Here is a 24,263-nt window from a genome sequence, read left to right on the forward strand (position 1 = left end):
CAGATATTGATTTATTTGATGCCCAGGTATTGATTTGGTTCCCAGGTACTGGGTACCCAGGGCTTTAATTTGGCGCCCAGGGATTTATTTGCTGCCTGGCTGTCTGGTGCCCAGGAATTGATTTATTTGAAGCCCAGATATTTATTTGGTACCCAAGTATTGGGTGCCCAGGAACTTGGTGCCCGGGTATTGATTAATTTGGTGCCCACCTATTGATTAATTTGGTGCCCACCTATTGATTAATTTGGTTCCCAGCTATCGATCCACTTGGTTCCCAGGTGCCCAAAAACTCTCTACCCAGGAACTTGGTGCAGAGACGGACACCCCACAGGGGGGGAGCAGCACCCCGAGGAGGGGGTGCCGTTGCCGGAGCCGTTCCGGGGGCCGTTCCCGGGGCCGCCCCTCGTCCCGCCCTCCCTCCCCCCCCCCCCCCGGTGGCTCCCGCCCCTCCCGGCCGCAGGTCCCCGGCGCTCATGGTGCGAGCGGCCGCGGCCGGGCGGCGCCGCCGGTGCTGAGCTGCGGGGATGAGCGCCCTCGCCTTCGACGACGGGAGCCTGGACGGGCTGGCCCCGGCCCTGGGGCTGCCCGGGGGCAGCGACATCGACACGGCGCTGCTCAGCGACATCGACGGTGCGGGGGAGCCTGGGGAGCCCCGGGTTTTGGGGAGGTGGGGCGGGGGCACCGGGTTATGGGGGCGCTGGGATTGAGGGAGGTGGGAGAAGAGGGATTGGGGGAGGGTACAGGGATTGGGGGGGGCTGGGGGAAGCGGGATGGGGGATATGGGGGCAGTGGGATGGGGGATATGGGGTGCCGGGATGGGGACGGCTGGGACCGGGGCTGCGCGCTCGGTGCGCACCCAGGGCTCGGTGCGCGCCCGGGGTTCGGTGCAATAAGGGGGGGCTCGGTGCAAAACCGGGGTTCGGTGCAATAGGGGGGGCTCGGTGCAATAGGGGGGGGCTCGCTGCGATACCGGGAAGCCACGCGTGGCCGTGGGGGGTGCAGTGCCCGATGCCTGGTGCTCGGTGCCCGGCCGGGAAGCCACGCGTGGCCACGGGGGGTGCAACGCCCGGTGCAATACCGGAGAAGGGGGGGGGGGGGCAGCGGGGTCGGTGCAACACCGGGGGCTCGGTGCAATACTGGGGAGCCGTAGCACAGCCCGGGGGGGCCCGGGGGGGGGGAAGGATTTGGGGTTTTGGGGGCGCGGAGTCGCTGCTGGGTTGCGTCCTGCTCGATCCGGGGGGTTCGGGTACCGGGTGTCCCCCCCTGCCCCGTCCTGGGGGGCTCGGTGCCGGTGTCGGGGCAGCCCCGCCGCCCCCCCCCGCCCCCCCCCAGCCTTGTGTCGCCGCCAGCCCCGCCCCGCGGTAGCGTCACCGCCGGGGTTACTCCCGGTCATTCCTCCTGGCTTCCCGGGGCGGGGGGGGGGAAGGGAAGGGAGGAAAGGGGAGGGGGAGAAGCGGCCCCGGGGCTCTGCGGAGCATCCCCGGGCCTGGAGCCCTCGGTACCGGGTCCTTTAGGGAGGGGGGCTGCACGGTGGGGATGGGGCCAGCGGGATCCGCTCCCCAGCACCAAGCTGTACCCGATCCCATAAGGGTTCCCATAACCGTACCCGTTCCCATAACCATTCCCATATCCATACACATTCCTATTCCCATTCTCATAACCGTACCCATAACCGTTCCTGTTCCCATAACCATTCCCATACCCATACATGTTCCCATTGCCATTCCCATAACCGTTCCCATACCCATACACGTTCTTATTCCCATTCCCATAACCATTCCCATACCCATAGACGTTCCCATTCCCATTCCCATAACCGTACCCATAACTGTTCCTGTTCCCATAACCATTCCCATACCCATACAAGTCCCATTCCCGTTCCCATAACCGTACCCACAACCGTACCTATTCCCATAACCATTCCCATACCCATACACATTCCTATTCCCATTCCCATAACCATTGCCATACCCATATACGTTCCCATTCCTGTTCCCATAACTGTACCCATAACCGTACCCATTCCCATAACCGTTCCCATATCCATACAAGTCCCATTCCCATTCCCATAACCATAGCCACAACCGTACCCATTCCCATAACCGTTCCCATACCCATTCCTATTCCCATTCCCATTCCCATTCCCATACCCATACACGTTCCCATACCCTTACCCAACCCATACCCATACCTGTCCACGTCCCTGTACCCATTCCCATACCCCTACCCCTACCCATACCCGTTCCCACCCCCGTCCCCATACCCATCCCTCCCCCAGCACCAAACAGGTTCCCCGGCCGGCAGCACGTGGCGCCCGTCCCGGCTGAGCTCGCCGAGCGTCGGGGCCCCGAGGCATCCCCGGCACAGACCGGCCCAGCCGGTGGAGCACGCGGCGGGGTGGGGAGAGGGTGTGGGGCCACCCAAACCCCCCCGGCACCCCACAGCACCCACGGGACGCTCGGGGAGGTCGGTGCCGGGAGCCCCCTCTCCGGGGCCGTCGCGGTGTCCCCGCGCTGGCACCGAACCCAAACCCAAACCCAAAGGGGTGACCTTTAACCGGCTGGCAGCAGCGGGGGAAGCGATGCATCCTGCCGCCCGGCTCCCCCACGAGGACTTTGGCTGCGGGGTGTCGTGCCCCACAGCCGCGCTGGCGTCCCCTCTGCCCTCCTTGGCCCCGAACCAGGGCTGACACGGTGCGCAGGGTCACCAGCGGGCAGCCACCGCCGTGACACCCCGGTTTGTTTGGCCGTGAGCCCCGGGAAGCCGTGGGGAGCAGAGGGATGGGGGTGTGGGGTGAGGGTGTCCCTCTGGGGGTGTTTCTTTGGCCCCATGGAGAGGGTCTGGGTGTGTTGGTGTTGTTTATGGGGAGGGTTTTCTAGAGATTTTTGGTAAAGGGCTGTTAGAAATATATATGGTCCTGGGGGCTCTGCATGGCCCCATTGCCCTGCCCTTACACCCCACATGGGGGGCTGTCCCCCTGCTGAGGGGCTCTGGGGGCTCTGTGGGGCTGCCCCCAGCTGCTTGTAGGGTGGAGAGGTGAGAAGCCAAAGGGGTTTTGCAGTGCGTGGCCATCTGCCCCACCTCCTGCCCCCCCTGTGGGTTTGTTGTGGTCCCCACGTGGCCACGGGGTCCCTGCGCCCACCCTGGGGGTCCTCTGGTGGTCAGGGCCCTGGGTGCTCTGCGCCCACCGGGACCCACGGGTGCTCAGCCCTGCCCAAGTGTTCCCCCAAAACAATGGGGTGGGGGCAGCCCTGGCACCTCCAGCTGGGGGCAGAGCCCCAGGGCTGGGGCAGCTGCTTGTAGGGTGCCACGGGACGCAAATAAATCCCTGCTGGGTATTGGGGTGGGAGGGGAGAGCCCCCCCCTCTGCACCACGGGGGAGCCTTGGGGGGTCTCTTGAGCTGTGGGGTCTGAGGCTTAGAGCCCCCTGGAAAGCCCCCCTGTGCAAATAGGGGCGCTGACCCCTTATAGGGGTTCAAAACAGCCCCCTCTCCATGCGGGACATCTCCTCCATCACCCACCCGCAGCAGGCACTGGGGGGGGGGTGCTGGGGCGCAAGGGGTGGCGAGGGGCACCCCGGCGTGCCCGGGATGGATTCGGGGGGCTCGTGGCGAAGGTGTCGAGGGCGGCTGACCCCGAGTAACCGCGGCGGGTGCCGGCGGGGTGCCCGCGAGTTACCCGGCCTGGCTCACCTTGGCGCGGCCGCGGGGCTGTCTGGGGGCGGCCGGCGGGCGCGCGGGCGGCGATTGGCGGAGTCGGCATCACCCCATCGCCGGCCCCGCTCCAGGCCTGGCGCGGGCGGCGATGCAGGGAGGGCCCCGCGGGGAGAGGAGGCGAGAAAAAAAGGGCTCCAAAATATCCCAGTGCCTCCTCGGCACGAGGTTGAGAGGAGGCCTCGGTCTCCGCTCGGAGACCCCCCGCTTGCGCCCACCCCGCCGGCCGCGCGGGAAGGTACCCCCGGCCTCATCCTCATCCTCCCCGCGTCTCAGGGGGGCTTCGCCGCGGTCCCTTCCCACACCCTGGGGTGCCCCGGGGTGTGGGGAGCCTCGCTGGGGGTGTCCTGGGGTCTGGGGGTCTGGGGGTGCCTCGGTGGGACCCCACCTCCCCGTGGGTCATCGCGGTGGAGGCAGCTTTGGGGTGTCTCCGTGCTGGGGGTGCCCAAGTGGGGACACCCCGATACGGGCATCCCCTGGGGGAATGGAGGGGTGCGGTGATGGGGGGGGCTGGGGCATGGCTGTGGGGGTGTCCTCAGGTCTGTGCCCCCCCCGGTGAGGGGGGCAGACCCCCGAGATCCGTGCTGTTTAACCCTGCGCTTGCCGTGCTGCTCTGCTGGGGGGAGAGCGGGGCGCACGCGCTTGGCACTGGGGTGGGGGGGGCCGGGGTGTGGCACCTCCCCGTCCCCACCCAAACCTGCTCCCTCCCCCCGATACGGGGGCTGCTCTGGGGGCTGTCGGGGTTCCTGGTGTATGGGAAATGAGTGAGGTGGGTGTGTGCCCCCCCCCCGGGCTGAGAGCAGCCCCGCTGAACCCCAGGCTGAGCTGGAAACCTCTGAGCCGGGGGGGGGCAGACCCCAGCCCCACCATGTGAGCGCCGTGCCTCAGTTTCCCCACTGTCAGAGCGCCTGGGGGGAACAGGGCACGGCCCTTCCCTGGGAATTTCTCTCTGGAGAAAACCCCTGGCTGTGGGGATCCCTCCCCAAAGCCCCGAGCAGGACTGAGCGCCGTGGGGCTGGGGACCCCCGAGGGTTTTGGGGACCCCTTGGAAAGCTCCGGGCCCACCGCTGACGGGCTGCGGGGGGGGGGGGCTGTTTTGCAGACATGCTCCAGCTGATCAACACCTCGGACAATGACTTCTCGGGGCTCTTCGACTCTCCCTTCGGTGCCCCCGACAGCACCGTGCCCCCGGGGCTCCCCCCGGCCCCGAGCACCCTCGGCACCTACCTGGGGCCCAGCAATCCGCCCCCCGCTGCCCCCCAGGGCAACGTGTACCCGGGCCCCCCGGGGCTGGCACCATTCACCCCACAGCCCCCTGCCCCTCTCCTGCCAGCCCCCGGCCCCCCAACAGCCCCGGGGGTGAAGGAGGAGCCGTCGGCCGTGCCCAGCAGCCAGCCCCAGCCCGGCGTGATGCTGCCCCCCCCCAGCTTCGTCCCCGCGTCCCCCGGCCAGTTCAGCCCCCAGCCCTTGGTGGGCTTCCAGAACCAGCACGGCTTCCCCGGTGAGGATTTTGGGGTGCACAGGGGGGGTGGTAGAGGGAGGAGGGGGGGGTCAGGGCTGCCTGATTTTGGGCAGGGGGCTCGGTGCAGGGGGGGGGTTCTGGCTTGGAGCTGGAGGTCCCCTAACGCCGCCCTCTGCTCCGTACCCAGCCGTGCAGCCCGGGGGGGCCGGGCAGAGCCCCCTGCCCACCCCACAGCCGGTCCAACCCGTGGCGACGCTGCCCGGCCCCGTGCAGAGCGTGGCACCCCAGCAGCTCCTGGCCCCCGGACCCCCCCCTGCCGCCACCACCGCCACCCCCCAGCCCGTCTCACCCCAGATCCAGCCAGTGCCGGTAAGCCCCAAACCGAGGATTACGCACGTCAAAGGGGGGGGGGTCTGGTGGCACCCCAGCCCCTCTGACCACCCCCCTCCCACCCTTTATCACCCCCCAGGTGCTGCTGCAGCCCCATTTCATCAAGGCTGACTCCCTGCTGCTCACGGCCGTCAAGACGGACGCCGGCAGCGCCAAGACCTCCGGCATCGCCTCCCTGGCCACCAGCGCCGGCGGCACCGCGGCCCCGCTGCAGGTGCCGGTAGGTGCCCCCATGGAGGGGCTGTGGGGTGGGCTGGGGACGCTCGGGGACCCCCCGGGTGATGCCTCCCTGCGTCCCTACAGGCGTTGGTGAGCGGAGGGACCATCCTGGCCACCGTGCCGCTGGTGGTGGACGCCGAGAAGCTGCCCATCAACCGGCTGGCGCCCAGCGGGAAGCCGGCGCTGGTGCAGGGCAAGGGGGAGAAGAGGACGGCGCACAACGCCATCGAGAAGCGCTACCGCTCCTCCATCAACGACAAGATTGTGGAGCTCAAGGACCTGGTGGTGGGCACCGAGGCCAAGGTGGGTGCGCCGCGCCGCGCCGCGCCGCGCCGGGGCCGGGGGGCGCAAAGGGCGCAGGGGCTGGGGGTGAGGAGGGGGCTGCTGGCAGCGGGGCTGAGCCCCCTCCCCTGGCCTCCTGCAGCTCAACAAGTCGGCGATCCTGAGGAAAGCCATCGAGTACATCCGCTACCTGCAGCAGAGCAACCAGAAGCTGAAGCAGGAGAACCTCAGCCTGAAGATGGCCGTGCAGAAGAGCAGTGAGTGCCGCGGGGCGGGCAGGTGCTGTCCAGGATCCTTTTGTGTCGTCCCCCCCCCCAACCCGTCTCAGCCCTGTCCCACTCCCCGCAGAGTCCCTCAAGGACCTGGTGGCCTCCTGCAGCAGCGGGGGGGCCAAGGCGGAGGCCCCCATGGAGGTGGTGAAGGCGGAGGTGATGGAGATGCTGACGCCGCCGCCCTCCGACGTGGGGTCCCCCTCCCGGGGCAGCCCCCTCTCCCTCAGCGGGGGCAGCAGCACCAGCAGCAGCGACTCGGAGCCCGACAGCCCCCTCTGCGACCACGGCAAGGTGCGGAGGGTGCACGGGGAAGGGGGGGTCCCCAAGGGGCCAGGAGCCAAGCGGGGAGGGATGCTGGAGTGGGAACCCGGCCCTTTGTCCCTTAGGGTGCTCCTCGCCCCGTGTGGGGCTGGAGGGAGGGATGTGGGGGATGCAACACCCTTGCTAAGGACCTCGTGCACGTATCCTGCACCCCGTACCCCATATCCATGCCCTGTGCCTCGCCACCGTGCTGCACGCCCATGCCCCGTATAATCCATGCCATGCCCATACCCCAAACCCTCTTCTCCATGCCCCATGCTCCATGCCCACTCTTCTGCCCCATGGCCGTGCCCCACGTCCCTATATCTGTGCCCGTGTCCCTGCGCCCCATGCTCTGCCCCATGTGCCCCGTTCCTGAGGCTCACAGAGGGGCTACCCACCCAGGTGAAGCAGGAGCGCCCGCTGCCCTCTCCCGGCAGCCAGGGCATGCTGGATCGCTCCCGCATGGCCCTCTGCGCCTTCGTCTTCCTCTGCCTCTCCTTCAACCCCCTGGCCTCCCTCCTGCGAGGCTCCAGCGCCCCGACCCCCGTGGGGAGCCCGGGCACTGCGGGGCCTGGCAGGAGCATCATGGCCGAGTCCGGCACCGCGGGTAAGCGCCGGCACAAGGGTGGAGGATGTTGGGGTAGGGGTGGGTGGGAGGCTGTGGGTGGGGTAAAGGCTTTGGGTGGAGGATGTTGGGGTGGGCTGGAGGCTGGTGGGGTGGTTTGGAGGCTGTTGGGGTGCAGGGTGTTGGGGTGGGGGTGAAGGCCGTGGGGATGGAGGCTACTGGGTGGGCACCATTGGGGTGGAGGCCACTGGGGTGGACACTATGGGAGTGGAGGTCACTGGGGTGGGTACCATTAGGATGGAGGCCACTGGGGTGGGTGTCATTGGGATGGAGGCCACTGGGATGGGCACCACGGGGGTGGAGGTCACTGGGTGGGCACCCTTGGGATGGAGGCCACTGAGGTGGACACTATGGGAGTAGAGACCACTGGGGTGGGCACACTGGGATGGAGGCCACTGGGGTGGGCACATTGGGGTGGAGGCCACTGGGGTGGACACCATGGGGCTGGAGGTCACTGGGGTGGGCACACTGGGGTGGAGGCCACTGGGGTGGTGGGCACCATTGGGATGGAGGCCACTGGGGTGGGCACTTTGGGGTGGAGGTCACTGGGGTGGGCACCATTAGGATGGAGGTCACTGGGGCGGGCACATTGGGGTGGAGGCCACTGGGGTGGTCTCCACGGGGCTGGATGCCGCTGACCGCGGTCCCCGCGCAGAGGAGCCATGGGGGTGGTCGCAGTGGCTGTGGCCCACGCTGGTGTTCTGGGGGCTGAACGCGGCGCTGGTGCTGGGGGCGGTGGTGCGGCTCTTTGTCTGCGGGGAGCCCGTCACCCCCCCGCACTCCGAGCCCTCCGTCCTCTTCTGGCGCCACCGCCGCCAGGCCGACCTCGACCTCGAACGGGTAAGCCCCGCCCACTGCCCACAAGCCCCGCCCACTTCCAAAAGCCACGCCCACTTCCCAGTGCCCCACCCATCGTGGCCCCGCCCCCCGATGCCCCCCACCCCTCTCCCCTGGCCTTGTCTCCACCCCCTCCCTGTGATTGCCCCTCCCACTTTCCCAAATGCCCCGCCCACCTCATTGCTATTAGCCCCGCCCACCCACATTGGCCCCACCCCTTCCACCTGGGTTAGCCCCGCCCACCCACCATGACCCCACCCACTTCCACCCATTCACACCCCTTGGGATGGGGCCACGCCCCCACCTCCTGACCACGCCCCTTTCCCTGACCCCTCCCACCTCATGACCCCACCCACATATCCTCATTGGCCCCTCCCCTCATTGACCACGCCCCCACCTCATTGACCACACCCCCACCCTCCTTGACCACACCCCCTCCAGGTCCCCCAACCTCCTCCCCTCTCGCCAAGCCCCCCAAACGTGGCCACGCCCCCAAACCTTAACCACGCCCCCAACCCTGACCACGCCCACAACCCTTAACCCCGCCCCTATCCCCGCCCACCTCCTTGGCCCCGCCTCCCCATGCTAATACCCCATGGTGGGGGGGGGTCCCCGCAGGGCGACTTTGCGCAGGGGGCTCAGCACCTGCGCACGGCGCTGGGGGCCCTGGGCCGCCCGCTGCCCGCCTCCCACGGGGACCTGGCCTGCAGCCTGCTCTGGACCCTCCTGCGCCACCTCCTGCAGCGCCTCTGGGTGGGCCGCTGGCTGGCCGCCCGCGCCGGGGGGCTGCGCCCGGACCCCCCGCCCCGCGCCCACGTCCGTCAGAGCGCCCGCGACGCCGCCATGGCGTATCACCGCCTGCACCAGCTGCACCTCGCGGGTAGGCGCCGTGCCACGGGGATAGGGATTGGGGCACGGAGGGGTTTTTTTGGGGAGGGGGTGTCGCCATGCTGTCTGCTGACGCCCTCCCCGCCCGGTGGGGGTCCCCGCAGGGAAGCAGGCCGGGGGGCACCTGCTGGCCATCAACCTGGCGCTCAGCGCCGTCAACCTGGCCGAGTGCGCCGGCGACGCCGTGTCCGTGGCTGCCCTGGCTGAGATCTACGTGGCGGCCGCCCTGCGCGTCAAGGCCAGCCTGCACCGCTGCTTCCACTTCTTGGCCGTGAGTTTGGGGGGGGTGCAGGGGGTGGGGAGCGGCCCCATTTGCCTGCAGGGGGTTTGGCGGGGTGCCCGGCGGCGTGTCCGTCCCCAGATGTGCCGTGGGACCTGGTGGCTCGATGTGGCCGCCTGTCCCCAAACTGCAGGGCTTGGTGTCGTGTCCCCCTCCATCGATGGGACCTGGGGACCCCCTCTTTTCCCCACCCCAACGTTGTGCTCTCCCCGCAGCGCCCCTTCCTGTGCAGTGCCCGGCGCGTGGCCCTGTCCCACGGCGGGGCCGTGCCCCCGGCCATGCAGTGGCTCTGCCACCCCTTGGGCCACCGCTTCTTCGTGGACGGCGACTGGGCCGTCAAGGGCGCCCCAAGGGAGACCATCTACAGCTCCGCCGGCAACCCAGGTACCCCCTCAACCCCCCAGTACCCCCCCTTATCCATTTTGGGGCTGGGGGCTGACCCCTTTTGCCCCGCAGTGGACCCGCTGGCACAGGTGACCCAGCTCTTCCGCGAGCACCTCCTGGAGAAGGCGCTGTGCTGCGTGGCCATGCCCGAGCCCGGCCGCCCCGCGGCGCAGGGAGAGGGGTGAGTGTCGGGGTGGGCACCCCTTCCCTTTGCTCACCGGGGGTCCAGCCCCGCTCACGTCCCCTCTGCTGCCCCACCAGGCGCTTTTCGGATGCCCTGGAGTACCTCCAGCTGCTCAACGGCTGCTCCGACGCCAGTGGCGCGCCCGGCCCCGTGCCCTCCATCAGCTGCGGCTTGGCAGCGGTGACTGGTGAGGCCGGCGTCCCCCGGGCACTGCGTGGGGGCAGCGGGCTGGCCATGGACACCCCGTTCCCATGTCCCTTTCTACCCCGCAGGCACCGACCCCGTGTCCAAGTGGTGGGCGTCCGTCATCGGCGCCGTTATCCACTGGCTGCAGGGAGACGAGGAGGGGGCCGAGCGCCTCTACCCGCTGGTGGAGACCATGCCCCGGGTGCTGCAGGGCTCTGAGTGAGTGCTGGGGGTGGCGGGGCGCAGGGTGCCGGCTCTTCTTCTACATCCCCTTTTATTTGGGGTCGGCGCAGCCCCTGAGCCTGCTGGAGGGGGCTTCACCGTGCTCACCGAGGGGTCCGTGGTCACCGTGCTCCCCGTCCCCGTGCAGGAAGCCCCTTCCCCGCGCCGCGCTGCACTCCTTCAAGGCTGTCCGGGCCATGCTGAGCAAGCAGGACGGGAGCCAGGCCAGCCTGAACCACTGCGAGAAGGCCAGCAGCTGCCTGCGGGAGAGCCTGGAGCTCAGCAGCCCCCCCAAGTGCACCATCGACAAGGTGAGGCTGGGGGAGCCGTGAGGGGCTGGGAGCGGTTTTTTTTTTTTATTATTTTTTTGGGGGAGGGGGTGGGTTGCCAAAACGCAGGAGGCGTCCCCGGCCCTCGCGGGGGTGCATTGTAGTTGCATTGCATGTGTCAGACTGGGAGTGCAATGCCCCTGCCATGCAGCCCGGCGGGGGTCCCGCGCAGCGCCGCCCGCCCACGGGGAGAGGGTGTCGGGGTGCGCCCCGTCCGTCTGTCCCGCTCACTGCCCACCCCCGCTCCCCTTTGTGTGTGTGTCTCCCCCCTCCCCAATTCCTTGCAGGCGGTGCAGCTCCTGCTCTGCGACCTGCTCCTCGTCACCCGCACCAACCTGTGGCAGCAGCAGATGAGCGCCAGCCAGCAGCTCCGCGGCGCCTACCAGGCGTCCGCCCTGGAGCTCCGCGGCTTCCAGCAGGACCTCAGCACCCTGCGGCGCCTGGCGCAGACCCTCCGGCCCGCCATGCGCAGGGTGAGCCCCCCCTCCAGCCTCGGAGAGCCCCGTGGGGATGCCCACCGTGCCCTCCAACCCTCCTCTTCTTCCTCCTCTTCCTCCTCCTCCTCCTAGGTGTTCCTGCACGAAGCCACCGCCAGGCTGATGGCTCGCGCCAGCCCCACGCGCACCCACCAGCTGCTGGACCGCAGCCTGCGGAGGAGAGGGGTGCAGGGCAGCAAAACAGGTGGGTGAAGGGTCTCGGGGAGCCCCCCCTGCACCGGGTACCCCACGGGGACACCCCGCTGCTCGCCACCACCGTGTTTAGGGGGTACGGCATGGATAGGGGGAGCTCCTCCCCCAATATTTTGGGCGGCGGGGTGCCCAAATAGCCTCGCGGCATACCCGGAGAACCCAAAGGGCTGGTGAGGGACTGGTGCCCGCTCTGTCCCCGCAGCCGGCGAACCCGAGAGCCACCCCACGCCGCGGGAGCACGCCGAGGCCCTGCTGCTCGCCTCCTGCTACCTGCCCCCCAGCTTCCTCTCGGCCCCCGGGCAGCGCGTGGGGATGCTGGCGGAGGCGGCGCGCACGCTGGAGAAGCTGGGCGACCGCCGCACGCTGCACGACTGCCAGCAGATGATCATCAAGCTGGGCAGCGGCACCACGGTCACCTCGGGATAGCCGGGGTGGGGGGGGGACGGGACAGGGGATGGGGTCACCCCAAAGCCCTCGCCCCCGCTGCAGGACGGGCTGAAGGTTTTTGGAGGCGCCGGGCAGGAGGAGCGCCGGGGTGCCGCGTCCCCTTCGTCACCGTCCCCAGTGGGTGCTCCCCGCGTGTCCCCAGGACGTGGGGACATCTAGTGACACTGTCACAGTATTGCATGGCACTGGGGTGCTCGGCCACCCTCCTCCCCGCTGCCCGACACCCCCTTGCTGCACCCCGGCACAGGGCTGGGGCCCGTCCTCGCCCCCCTTTCCCCTGCGCGCCCCTGCCCGTCCCCCTCTCCGCGGTCCCCAAGCCCCGGGGGGGGACACCCCAGCGTTGGGGAGGGCAGGAGGGCTTGCCCCGTGGTGGCAGCTATGGTGGCACCGTCTTGTCTCCCAGGTGGTGCCCGTGGTAGGAAAGAGGGGCCCCCAGTCCCTCCCCGCCCCTCCCCAGCACTGACCAGTCTCCCCCCAGTTTGGAGCTGCTGCAGCCAGTGCCGAGCGCCAGCTCCCAGCGCTTTTGGAGAAGGGGAGGCCCCCCCCCTTGGGGGTGTGTGGGGGGGGCTGGTGGGTGCCCCCATCCCCTCCCCTCGCTGCTCACACCTTGTACATAGCCCCCCCTCCCCGCCACGCCCCAGCATCCCCCCCCCCATCCCTTTGCCTCGCCTTTTTAAACGGTATTTTCATAGTTGGAGAGTTTTGTACAGACAATTAAAGCTGATTATTTATACCGCTGCGTGCTGGACTGGGCTCTGACACTGGAGGGGGGGCAAGCCGAGATGGGTTGGGGCAAAAAGACCCCCCCCAGGTGGGTGGGCAGCCTGTGGGGTCGTGCTTTCCTTGCACAAAACGGGGTTGGGGGTGGACAAAGGGGACAGGGATGGGGCCACCCCAAACCCACCCCCCTGCCCCAACGCGCGTGGGGAGCACCGGAGCTGCTGCCCCCATACCCAAGCTTCCCCCCCCAAAAAACCCCAACCCCACAGCGAGCCTTTTTGGGGGTGGGGGCCACCTGGGGACAAAGGGCCAGCGGGGCAGGCAGCCAGGGAGGAACACAGGCCACGAGCAGGGCGCCACGTACTTCCAAAACAATCGTTGTATCTTTATTGACGCTCTGAATGCAATGACCTGTTTTTTACTCTTAAGGAAAATAAACATCTTTTAGAAACAGCTTGTTACACACAATCTTCAGTGTGAAGCAATATACTAATAAGAACACTAGTCTTAACATTTACAGTCTTCATATATATTATATATATGTATATGTATACATATATATACACTATATAATGAGGCAATATATAATACACACGGTTTACCATTTTACAGTCATATGTACAAGATGTCACTAAAAATAGCCAGATTTCAGGCAGCGCTGCCAGGGACACGGACGATTTTTTTATATTTTTTTGTAATTGATTATTTTTATTAGTCTCTTTTCTCCCCCTTTTTTTTTTTCTTCTTTTTTTTTGTGTGTTTTTCGCCCCCGTGTCCGAGGCAGGCTGCTGAAACGACAGACATTTCTTGGCCAGCAAACCTTGAGGGTGAGGGCTGGGTTGTGGGATGGAGGGGGCACGGGGCTGCCCCCTTCCCCTGGGATGCTCGGCGCTGCTGGGGGGGCAGCTCACGCCTTTTAGGACGGGGATTTGGGGTTAAATCGCCCTGGGCAGCCCCGCTGAAGCAGCCCGGAGTGGAGGAAGCCAAAGGGAGCTGGTGGCGAGGGGCAAGCCAGCGCCACACGAGGGTCTCCTCCGTTCCTCCCCGTGGTGTCCCGCGTCCCCGTGGGGTGGGCTGGGGCAGCCCAAACGCTGCCCACCCCAATGGGGACCGGTGCTGCCAAGTGGGAGCTGCTGCTGGGCTGTTTGCGCCCACCTGCACCAGGCTGGAAAGCTGGGTTTGCACCCGGAGCTTTGGGGTTTGCACCCAGAGCTATGGGATTTGCACCCAGAGCCTTGGGGTTTGCTCCCAGAGCCTTGGGGTTTGCTCCCAGAGCCTTGGGGTGTGCACCCAGAGCTATGGGATTTGCACCCAGAGCCTTGGGGTTTGCTCCCAGAGCCTTGGGGTGTGCACCCAGAGCTATGGGATTTGCACCCAGAGCCTTGGGGTGTGCACCCAGAGCTATGGGATTTGCACCCAGGACCATGGGGCTTGCACCCAGAGCTATAGGGCTTGCACCCAGAGCTTTGGGGTTTAAGCCCAAGCGCAGGGAGCAAAGCCCATCCCCAGCGAGCCGAGGTCTCGGCGAGGCAGAGCAGGAGGAGGGTGGCCTTTTGGGGACCCCAGCCCAGCAGCGCCAGCCCCCCACAGGGCAGGAGGAGGGCGGGTGCAAGCAGAAGGGAGGAATCGGGGCTGGGGCAGCCCCCGGTGGGGTCACAGCCGCTGGCGCAGGGCTGTCCCAGCGCTGTCCCCGTCCTGGGGAGGCCGTGCCCAGCAGGGTGAGGAGAGGGCAGGAGATGGAAGAACGAAACGGGAAAAGCCAAGTGGTGTTTCAGACAGCAGGCCGTTGTTGTTTTCTTTTCTTTCCTTTTTTTTTTTTTTGTCTTTTTTTTGTCTTTTTTTCCTTTTTTTTTCTCTCTTTTTTTTTTTTTTTTTTTTTCCTTTTCTCCGTCGCGCACATATATACAGACAGACACCATGAGGTTTGCTGAAGGCAACATCTCAGATCAGATCAGTGTGAGATACGGAGACCCCGGGACCCACGCAGGGTCCGGCGGCCCCAAAGTAAGACAACAGCGCCGGGACCCCTTCGTACATGGCCCCCCCCCGCCCCCATCCCCACCCACCCCCCCACCCCCCCCACCCAAACCCACCACCCCTGTGCAGCTCACGTAGTCCTGGAGCAGTCTCTGTGTTCTCCATACGGATGTCACCGGGGCTGGTGACCCCGCCACGCCACCCCGGGGGGGCTCCGTGCCCCCCCGGGCCCCGTTTTTCCACCCCGGGGGGCTCTCCCCACCGAAGGGGGGGCCCCGAGGAGAGAGGTTGGGGGGCGGCCGGCAGCGCTGCGCCCACCTCGGGGGCCACGCTCCTCCGGTGGCCCCCGACGGCTCCGTGCTGGGGACAGTGGCGCTGCCACCCCCGCGGGTCCCTCGCTGGTGGCGGGGGTCGTCGCGCCTCCCGCGCCGCTACACGGGCTGCCTCTGCGGGGACAAGGGGACAGGGGGGTTAATAGGGTGGGGGGGGACACACGGCACATTGTCCCCAAGCTGGCGGGGGTGTCCCCATCGGGATGCAGCCCTGCGAAAAGCGCTCAGCCCGGAGGATGGGGTTTTAGACAATTTTTTAAATTGTCCAACTTTTTTAAATTGTCCCCCCCCCCACCAGGTCAGTGTTAAGGGCAGGTGGACAAAATCCCATAAAAAACCCCACAGACTGTCTATGGGGGTATAGCCCCTGTACTGGGGGTCTCATGGGGGGCCCCAGGGAAGCGATTGCCTTGTGCCAGGGAGGGGGACGTCCCCGAGGATCGGGGGGGACACGGCGTGAAAGCAGCTCTGCCTTCCCCTGGGGGTGCACCGAGGGTCTCCGGGCTCACCTTATGTTTGGGACATCGCAGAGAGAAGCTCTCTTCGGTTAGTAAGCAACCTGCGAGGAGAAAAGGCCGTGTCAGGGGGCTGATGACCGTCCCCGAGGAGCCGCAGGGACGCAGCCCCCTCCTCGCCACCATTTGCGCGAAGATTTGGGCTGAGAGCAGCCAAATTCGGGACACAAACCACAAAATTCGGGACACGAAGCACCTCGCCATCTGCCACGGGGAGCCCCCAGCCCACCCCGTCCCTGATTTCAGAGGGCGCTGGGGGGGGGTGTCCCCATGCCCCCCCCCCGTCCCCGCTGCTGGGGCTCACCTGTGTCGATGGCACACGCGTAGTGGTAGGTGTGGGGACACCCCTTCTGGCAGCAGCCCACCGTGGCTCCCGCTTGCTGGCAGCTCGAGCACTTCTTAACACGCCGCGGGGAGAGGGAGAGAGGCAGAGAGAGACAGAGAGACCTCGTCAGAGCCCAGCGCCGAGGTGACGAGCCCCAAACGGCCCCCGGTGTCCCTGCTGCTGCCCCGAGTTGCCCCCCTGGCAGTGTCCTCCCTCCAGCGCCACCGGCTGCGGCCACCCTCTTTTGGGTGGAAAATGCTGAAAGCAGAGAGTGGGCAGGTGGTGAAGGGACGTGGCCGTGCCATGGCTCGGGGGCAGCGGGGGTAGAAAACCCCGGGGGTCCCCACTCCTGCCCCGTCCCTGTTGCTGGTACAGGTGGGGAGGGTGGCAGCCCGTGCATGGACCATGGAGATGATGGATTGGACGTGTTCAGCCCCAAATCTGCTAACGGGGGGCCTGCTGGGCACAAAGACCCCATGTCCCCATGGCAGTGTCCCAGCAGTGTCCTCCCTAAATTGCTCCCCCAGTGTCCCCATGCTCCTCACGGACTGGACAAGGAGTGGGGCAGGGCCGTGTCCGACCCTCCCTGAGCCGCCGCACGGCGTGACAGCACAAAACCACTTCTAAGGCTAAAAAGGAGGATTTTAGGCCTTATCAGGGAGGCAGCAGCACGAATCTCCCGGGAAGCCAGCCGGGTTCATCGCATCCCAACGCCAGCCCCGGTCTCCCAGGATGGCTTGTAATGCCCGGCAGCTTGCTGACCAGCCCTACTAATTTTGCCCCCGCTGCAGCCGTGTGTCCTGGGGGATTCCCCTGCTCCCGGGCACTAACACGCCGTTAGCCCTCGGTTTGCTCCAAAAACCCTACAAAACGCGATGGGAAAGGCTGGTTCTGCTTCTCCCTGTTGTCTGGGGACACCCCGAGCCCTGCAGCCAGCTCAGAGCACCCAGCACAGCGAGCCCCGGGGCTCCTCTGCTTCATCCTTCCTAACTGCGCCACGGCCGAGCCCATGGGGAGAGCAGCAAAAAACTCAACAGGGCTGAGCCCCAGGCCCTTTTGGGGACCAGGAGGACGGGCAGGGGGCATACGGGCAGTACCCAGCTCCGGGACCAACTTCTCTCTGCCACACGGGGCCGGCTCGGCCGCCACCGTCTTGGGGTGGGCCAAAAATGGGGTTGGTGACTCCGTTTGCTCCGGCCGTGCCCGTTTGGAGGAGCTGACGCCTTCCATCCCCTCCGTTCCCCCCACGGCCTCCCCGCTACGGGTGGGAGGGCTCGCCCCGCCACCCCGGGGTGCCGTGCCGGGTGGGTGGCTGAGCTCTTACCACGTCGGCAGCCGCCTTGACGGCCTCCTGCAGCCCGTAGAGCTTCCCCGCCACCAGGAAAACCCCAGCGGTCCATATGGCACAGGCCTCGTGCAGCCAGTGCTCCTGCGTGTCGCCCGCCCCCGGCTCCTGCGGCGGGGACTCGGCTTTGTTACATTCGTGCCTCCGGGGCTTTTCGGCCGCCTCCTCGCCCTCTGTCCTCTCGTCACAGCAGTAGCAGCTCTGTAGCCTGCGAAACATGCCCCGGGGGCTGGAGCGGAGCGAGCTCTGCTTGGCAGCCTCGGCGGCACCCTCCGGCCTCGGCGGCTTGCCACCGGCCGCCCAGCTGCTCTCCGTCCCTTTCGGCCCCCGCTCCGCCGCGCCGGCCTCCTCGCCCTCCGCCCGCGCCTTCTCCTTCAGCCGCGACTTCTTCTTGGGCAGGCAGTCCTCGGGGTAGTAGGGCCCGCACAGGTCCCCCAGGTCCTTGTAGTTGGCGGGGTTGCGGCACAGGCAGCACACCAGGCAGGCGGCGCTCAGCGCCTTCGACACCACGGGCCCCATGTGCATGGTGGACGAGGCGGGCAGAGCCGCCCGCGGCCGCGGCGCCGTGCCGGCGGGCCCCCGCTGCAGCCGGGCCTCGTCGCCGGGCGAGTTGACCACGGTGCAGGCGGTGGTGAAGTCGCCGCGCCGCTCCACGCGGACGTAGGGCGCGAAGGGGGGAGCCCGGCTGTCGGCCCGCAGCCGTTTGCAGGAGATGTACTTGAGGCGGATCTCGGGCTCGGCGGGGTGCAGCAGCGGCGCTTGCTGGGCTTGCCGCCGCCGCTTGCCCCGGCTCTTGCACCGCGACGGCACCGCCTTGGCCTTGCCGTGGGCCAGGCGCTTCCGCTGCCGCTTGGAGTAGCCGTTGTAGTTGGCGTGGTTGGCCCGCGCCTTCGGCCCACGCGCCGGCCCGCCCGCCGAACGCCCCTCGGGGCCCTCGCCGCCCCCCGCCTCCTTCTCCTCGCTCTTTGGTTTCTTGCCCTCGTCCCCGCCTCCCGGCCCGGCCGCCCGCTCGCGGGGCGGCGGCAGCGGCAGCGCGGGGCCCAGGGGCGCCTTGGCCATGCCCAGCGCTGCCGCTTTGCCCTTGCGGTTCCTCTTCTTGGGCAGCAGCGCCGCGTTCTTGGCCACCACCGCCGAGCCGGGCTGCGCCGCCACCACGGCCGGCACGCACGTCTCGCCCTGGAAGCCGTCGGCGGCGAGTTTCTTCCCGCTGCCCGGCTTCCCCTTCAGCGCTCTGCCGTGGGCGTTTCGGCAGAACTGCTCGGCCGACGGCGCCGCGGGTGCTTTCTGCGCCGCCGCCGGTTTGGGCAGCCGCGCGTCGCCCACCGCCGGGGCCACGCCGCCGTGCTTCACCGCCCGCTCCCGTTCCGCCCCCGCCGGGCTCAGGGAGGTGCCGTAGGTGGCCGCCGCCGTCGCCGCCGCCGCCGCCGTCGCCGCCGCCGTGGCTGCCGGCTTGCAGGCGAACTTCTTCAGGTTGGGCGAGGTGATTTTCTGCACGATGGCCTCCAGCTTGAGGCCGCGGCCCTTGCGGGGAGGCAGCACTTTGGTCTTGGTGGCCTCCTGGAAGGCCGCCCGGGAGGTGATCTTGATGCAGACGTCGGGGGCCTCCTTTGGCGGGGGGGGTTTCGGGACGGCTTCCCCGGGGCTCTTGGGGGGCAGCTTGGCTTTCACCTTCTTGGCCACGGGCATCTTCTTGAAGAGGCTGGGGGGACCCTCGGGCTTCTCCTCCTTCATGCCGCCGCTGTTGCTCCGCAGAACCAGGTTCCTCTTCTTGGCGGGGATGGGGGAGATGAAGGTGGATTTCCTCTTCAGCGAGTGCAGGGGCCGCTCGGACATCTTGCCGCCCACTCCCGGCCCCGTTTTGGGCAGCTTCATCCGGGCTCCCACCTTGCCCTCCTTGTGGGGGCTGCCCGGAGGGGCCAGCTTGAAGGCGGGCGGGAGGTGGTTGTTGGAGATGAGTTTTTTGGGTGCCTTGCAGTTCTTCAGCCGCACCTCCGCCGCCCGCTTTCCCCGCCGCCTCTTGGTGTAGAAAACCTCCTGCGTCTTCGTCCGGGAGCGCAGGATCATCGACCGCTGGTCCCTCTCCCCCGCATCCGCCGCGTCCCCCTCCGGCGGCGTCGGCCCCGCTGCCTCCTCGGCGGGCACCAAGCTGGGCACCAGGAGGGTGGCATCGCCGCTGGCGTTTTGGACCACTTTAGGAGACGGCCGGCCGCTGCGCTTCCTGGCTTTGAAAGCCACCCTCTGCTTCACCCCACAGGCCGGCTTCTTCCCCAGCTTCTCCTGGTGCACCGGCACCTTCAGCCCCTCCAGCGGGGCCGGGGTGCGGGGCTCGGCGAGGGCGGTGAAGGAGCGGGTGCACATGCGTGCCGGCAAGCCCTCCGCTGCAAACCTGGGCGTCTGGCTGTGGGCGTTCTTGCTCGGCATCTCCACCTGCCCGTCCGGCCTGACGCACGCCACCGGCAGCTCATCGAAGGGGCTCGGCACCGCGCCGCCGGCACCGTCCCCCTCCGGCAGCCGGCAGTGCACCCTCTTGTTGCGGAGGCTCTTGCCCCGCGAGACAGGCTCCGTCTTCCCCAGCACGGTTTCAGGCACCAGCTGCTTCTTCAAGGGTTCGGCATCCGCCCCCTCCGGGTGAGGTTTCTCCCCTCCGCCGCTCTCCTCGGGCTGGATGTGGGGCAGGGAGGACTTGAACCAGCTCTTCACCTTGGTCTCCGTGCCCACCGCGGGGCCCAGCAGGATGACGGACTGGCCGGAGAGGCGCGCCGAGGGCGCCGAGCCCTCCTTCTCCACCGTGCTGACGGTCTCCTCGGCGGACACGGGCACCTCGCTGGCGGACAGCACGGCGGGCATCTCCGGGGGCTTGGGCGGCGAGGCGTCGTAGGGCACCGGCTTCTGCTCCGCGCCCGCCAGCTCGCAGAGCGAGGAGTACTCCTCCGCCTCCAGGTCCGACTCCTTCAGCTCCGGCGACGAGATCATGGGGATCTCGCCAAAGTCCCCGGCCGAGCAGCAGTGCCGGGTGTCCTGCAGCCACCTCTCGCTGTCTGCCTTCGTGGCCTCGTCGTAGGTCAGCGTCTCCTCCTCTTCCTCCTCCATCGCCTGCTGGGCAAAGTCCCGGGCCGGCTCGCTCTTGGCCGGCTGCTCGCCGTCGCACAGATCCAAGCTGCAGGCATTTTTTTTCTCCTTGCAGGACCCCACCATTTTGCTGGGGAACAAGCCCTTGGGGAGGTCGGAGGCTTGCAGGCCCGAGCCCAGCTCCTTCCACCTGAGGCACGCCTCGCCCAGGCTCTCCTCCGGCCACTCAAAGTGCTCCATGGCGTTTTCGGAGTCCACCGAGTTGGCCGTGGTGTTCGAGTAGCAGCTGAAGCTGGAGGCCCCCGCGCTGGAAGTGGCGGCTGGGATGCTGGGCTTGGAATTGAAGGCCAGCGGGGCCGCATCCTTGAGTGAGTCCTTGGTCTCGGTGGCCGTGAACTCCACCTGGGGACCCTCGTACACCTCCTCCCCAAAGTCCTTCCCCGCGCTGCCCCCCGAAGCCTTGTCCAGCTTGAGGGGCTCGGTGAGGGTGCTGGAGTCGCCCTGGCTGGGCCACGCGCCCTTCACCATGGAATCCAGGCACGGCCGGTGGTTCTCCAGCTGGAAGGGGGACTTGGTGGCCTCCTTGCTCAACATGGGCGAGTTGGCCCAGGCTTTGTCCCCCTTCTCGCTGATGGCGTCCTGCAGGACGATGATCTCGGAGGCCAGCTCCTCCTGGGACAGCGCGCTGAGGAGCAGCCGGGGACAGTCCCGCTCGTTGGTCACGTACTTGGTGAAGGTCTCCAGGGGCAGGCTGGCGTGGATGCTCTGGAAGGAGTCGTCCGATTTGGTGGACATATCATCCGGGGAGGTCACGGAGCAGGTGGACACGGACTCGGGCTTCGCCTTGGAGTTGCTGTTGACGCGGGCAGGGCTGCGGTTCTGGTTGCAGTACAGGAAGCTCCTCTCCAGCTGGTCCTCCGAGCCGCTGAGATAGTCGGCGTCCTGCGTCTCGGCGTGGACGGACTGCGGGGTGCTGAGCGGGTCGGACAGCGGCGTCCCCACCTGCTCCGCGGAGTACGTGCTGCTCTCGGGGCTGCAGTGCTGCCCCTTGAGCTGCTCGGGGGTCCTCGCCGGGGTCTTGATGCCTTTTTTCTGGGGCACGGCCGATTTGGAGAGCAGCAGCTGCTGGACGGTGTTGGAGATGTTCTCCACCTGGGAGGTGAGCGCCGTCAGGCTCTGCAGGCTCAGGTCCGACAGCAGGTTTTCGGGCAGCTTCTCCTTCGGCAGGTTCTTGCAGTTCCCAGATTGAGCATCCGGGCTCGTCCCGTCGGTGGGAGAAGGGTTCAGCAGCGGCATGAAATGGCTGTGGTCGGCGATGCCGGCTGGGAAGGCGCCGGCGTTCAGCGGCTGCTGGCTGTACTGGAAATTCTCCAGGTTGGGCATCAGCGGGGACGGCGTGGAGCTGTAGGACGGCGACCGGCCGACGGAGCGTGCCGGCGAGTGGCTGGCGCTGGGGCTGAAGGTTTGGTAGTACTGCTCCGGCGTCCGGACGGGCGGCGCGTCGCCCTGGCAGTAGGTCTGCCCCGGCTGGTTGTAATGCTGGTACTTGGCCAGGTTTTGGTAGTGGAGGGTCTCCGGGGCGTGATGCCTCCCCTGCAAGGGCTGAGGTTGGGGCTGGGGAGGCTGCGGGGGCTGCGGCGGCGGCGGCGGGGGCTGCGGGGGCTGCGGCGGGGGCTGCGGGGGCTGCTCGTAGCCGATGCGGTTGGGCTGGTAGCCGTGCAGGTTGGGCACGCGGGGGCCGGGGGCCAGGCTGGCGGCGCTGCCCAGGGGCCGCTCCAGTGGCGGCTGCCCCGAAGGGGCCGTGCAGCTCTTGTAGGAGTGCGCCGGCTGGCTGCCCCCCGGCACCGAGGAGTAGGTGGAGGAGGCGGGGAAGGACTGCGAGTGCTGCCCGAAATGGGGGCTCTGCGGGAAGGGCATGGGCGAGGAGACGTCGTTGGGCAGCTTCTGCCGCTGCAGCTTGGGGTAGGGGAGCGCGGGCGGCTGCTGCTGCTGCTGCTGCTGGAAGTGAGTCCGGAAGGGCAGCGGGGTCGCCGCCGCCGGCTCGTGGTAGGGCCGCCCGCCCGCCGGCGCCGCCGTCTTCTTCATCAGGCTGTCCTCATACTTGGCCACCCCGCCGGGCAGCGCCTGCGCCTGGCTGCCCCACGCCTGCAGGCCCTCGTCCCCCGAATAGCGGGCCGGGTAGGGGCTGTTCTCCTGCACGGCGTAATTGGAAAAGGCCGGCCTGCCTTGCAGCTGCTGCCCCGCTAATTGCTTGTTTCCCCGGTGGTATTTCTCCACGGCGCTGTTCTCGTAGCCCGAGTACGGCAGTTGCTGCTGACTGTAGTACTCCTTCGCCACCAGCCTCTGCCGCTCGCAGTTCGGCCCTGCCTGACTTTGATGCCTGTAATTCTCCAGGCGTGATGTATCTTGTGAAGTCGGCTGGTAGCTCTGCTGGTTGCCATGGAAACCACACCTTTCTCGAAAGGACTGCATGGCGCGGGCTTGTTATCTGCGAAGAGAGAGAGGCGAGAATTCAAATGAAGCACCGCCGCCGCCGCCGCTGCCGCCGCTGCGGGCCCGGGGAGCACGGCCGCGCGCGCAGGGGGCACCGCGGGCATCGCCGCGCCTGCCGGGGCAGCGCCTCGCTGGCACTGCGTCACCTCGCGTGGCCCCGGATCGTGGCACCTGGCGCTGCATCGCCTCGCCTCGCCTCACCCTGCACCGCGTCGCCCTGCACTGCCTCGCCTTGCACGGCCGTGCATCGCCTCGCCTCGCGTTGCATTGCTTTGCAGTGGCGCAGCACCTCGCATTGCTTTGCTCTGCATCGCCTCGCCTTGCACCGCTTTGCAGCACCGTGCGCCTCCTCGCCTTGCCTTGCGCCTCTTTGCATCGCATCTCATCACCTTGCCATGCATCGCCCTGCATTGCCTCGCTTTGCATTGCTTTGCATCACACCTCGTCACCTCGCATTGCATCACCGTGCATCACCTCGCCCTGCCTTGCATTGTTGTGCATCACCCTGCACCACGTTGCCTTGCCTTGCACCAATTTGCATCGCCCTGCATCGCCCTGCACCACCTCGCCTTGCCTTGCATCGCCCTGCACCGCATCTCATCACCTCGCATCTCACCGCCCTGCATCGCAGCAGCTGGCTTTGCACCACCTCCCACCGCCCTGCATCGCATCGCCCCGCGTCGCCTCACATCACATCGCCTCGCCTCGCCCTGCAGCAGCTCCCGGCGTCTCTCCCTGCATCGCCCCGCTCCGCAGCACCGCGCCTGTGACCTGGGGGACGTCTGGGGCCCTGCTGCCTCCTCTTGCCCTGCTGATGCTGGTGGCAGCCTCTCCCATCCCTGCCGCCTGCCCCAGCGTTGCAGGGTGATTCCTCCACTGCTCTGCCCGGCCCGCAGCATGCCATGACCCCACCACGCTGTGCTGGGGTCCCCTTGTGCTCCATTTCATGCACCCGCTGCTCCTCGCTCTGGAAATCACTTAACCAGTAACCCCTCCTTGCGTGCCCTCCCCGGGGACGCCAGGATCCCGCGAGCCCCTCCGAACACCCTGCTTATTGCCACTATTTTTAATTATTGCCATCATTACTGGAGGCAGCAGCGCGGAGGGACAGAAGCGCGGGCTCTGCTGCTGCTGCTGCAAAAAAAAAAGTCATTTCAACTTCCTGGGTCTGCCCGTCTGTGCCTGCTGCCGCCTCCCGCAGCCCCCCCGTCCCCCGTCCCCAGCCAATAACCCCTGCATCGGTGCGATACCATCTGGAAGCTGTCTGCTCCCGCCAGCAGACGTCTATTAGCCGAGCGCCTCGGCGCAGTCGTCATTAAATGTCCCCATTTCCTCTCCCTGCTCGCGCTCGGTGCGGGGAAGCACCTGGGTCACTGGTTTGATCTCGGAGGCAGCTTGAGGGGAGGGACCCCGTGCGCTACCGGAGGGCTGGGTGGCACTGGGGACGCATCCTGCCCGTCCATAGCGCGTTGGAGACGTGGGGTCCCCCCCTTCTGCACCCCGTTGGTGACTTTCCTGATGCCTCTCCCTCGGCCGTGCCGCAGCGGTGACCCCCACGCAACCCACGCCGTCCCCTCCAGCTTCGTTAAGGTGATGAGTTTAATGAGGGGAGGCCGCCAGCTCCTAGGGGCCACCCTCTCAAGGATGCCCTGCCTCTCACCCCACTGACACTACAGCACCCTTGAAGCACATCTCGGTGCTGCCTGCACCAGCCCAGCACCCCAAAACCACGATCCTGTGTCCACATCCTCCCCCCACAGCCCCTTTTTGGTCTT

At 67.4% G+C, this 24,263-nt stretch overlaps 2 protein-coding genes across 4 annotated transcripts in view; one reads left to right on the forward strand and one right to left on the reverse strand.

Annotated features, from left to right (window-relative positions):
• The first annotated feature begins 453 nt into the window (after positions 1-453).
• Positions 454-12,445, forward strand: SREBF1 (sterol regulatory element binding transcription factor 1). 2 transcript variants are annotated; one of them, XM_084536208.1, is made up of 19 exons: positions 454-630; positions 4,816-5,214; positions 5,363-5,544; positions 5,645-5,779; positions 5,869-6,087; positions 6,209-6,323; positions 6,415-6,629; positions 7,044-7,248; positions 7,922-8,106; positions 8,722-8,983; positions 9,096-9,262; positions 9,487-9,655; positions 9,728-9,836; positions 9,917-10,026; positions 10,112-10,244; positions 10,396-10,558; positions 10,864-11,049; positions 11,146-11,257; positions 11,468-12,445. In XM_084536208.1, exons 1-19 carry the CDS (start codon positions 525-527, stop codon positions 11,689-11,691), a joined length of 3,396 nt encoding a protein of 1,131 aa, XP_084392334.1. In that variant the 5' UTR covers positions 454-524; the 3' UTR covers positions 11,692-12,445. The 2 variants fall into 2 exon arrangements, with proteins under 2 accessions (XP_084392334.1, XP_084392333.1); XM_084536207.1 differs by having other exon boundaries at positions 455-630; positions 5,645-5,785.
• Positions 12,446-14,533: 2,088 nt separating this feature from the next.
• Positions 14,534-24,263, reverse strand: part of RAI1 (retinoic acid induced 1) — a 69,050-nt gene continuing 59,320 nt past the window's right edge. For both annotated transcript variants that reach the window (XM_084536209.1, XM_084536210.1), the window contains 4 exons: positions 16,906-22,483; positions 15,561-15,654; positions 15,251-15,300; positions 14,534-14,855 (listed from right to left, as the gene is read on the reverse strand). In XM_084536209.1, coding sequence (XP_084392335.1) covers positions 14,841-14,855; positions 15,251-15,300; positions 15,561-15,654; positions 16,906-22,467 — 5,721 coding nt within the window. In that variant the 5' untranslated portion in view covers positions 22,468-22,483 and the 3' untranslated portion in view covers positions 14,534-14,840. The remainder of the gene's footprint in view (positions 14,856-15,250; positions 15,301-15,560; positions 15,655-16,905; positions 22,484-24,263) is intronic.

This window comes from Aythya ferina, assembly GCF_964211825.1.
Source record: "Aythya ferina genome assembly, chromosome: 15".
Lineage (NCBI taxonomy): Eukaryota > Metazoa > Chordata > Aves > Anseriformes > Anatidae > Aythya > Aythya ferina.

Excerpts from the sequence above, each read along its gene's own strand:
- SREBF1 (XM_084536207.1), top strand. The coding sequence starts at position 525 with ATGAGCGCCCTCGCCTTCGACGACGGGAGCCTGGACGGGCTGGCCCCG. Across the intron at positions 9,837-9,916 it reads CCCGCGGCGCAGGGAGAGGG|GCGCTTTTCGGATGCCCTGG; the intron begins GTGAGTGTCGGG and ends CTGCCCCACCAG. Across the intron at positions 11,258-11,467 it reads GGTGCAGGGCAGCAAAACAG|CCGGCGAACCCGAGAGCCAC; the intron begins GTGGGTGAAGGG and ends CTGTCCCCGCAG.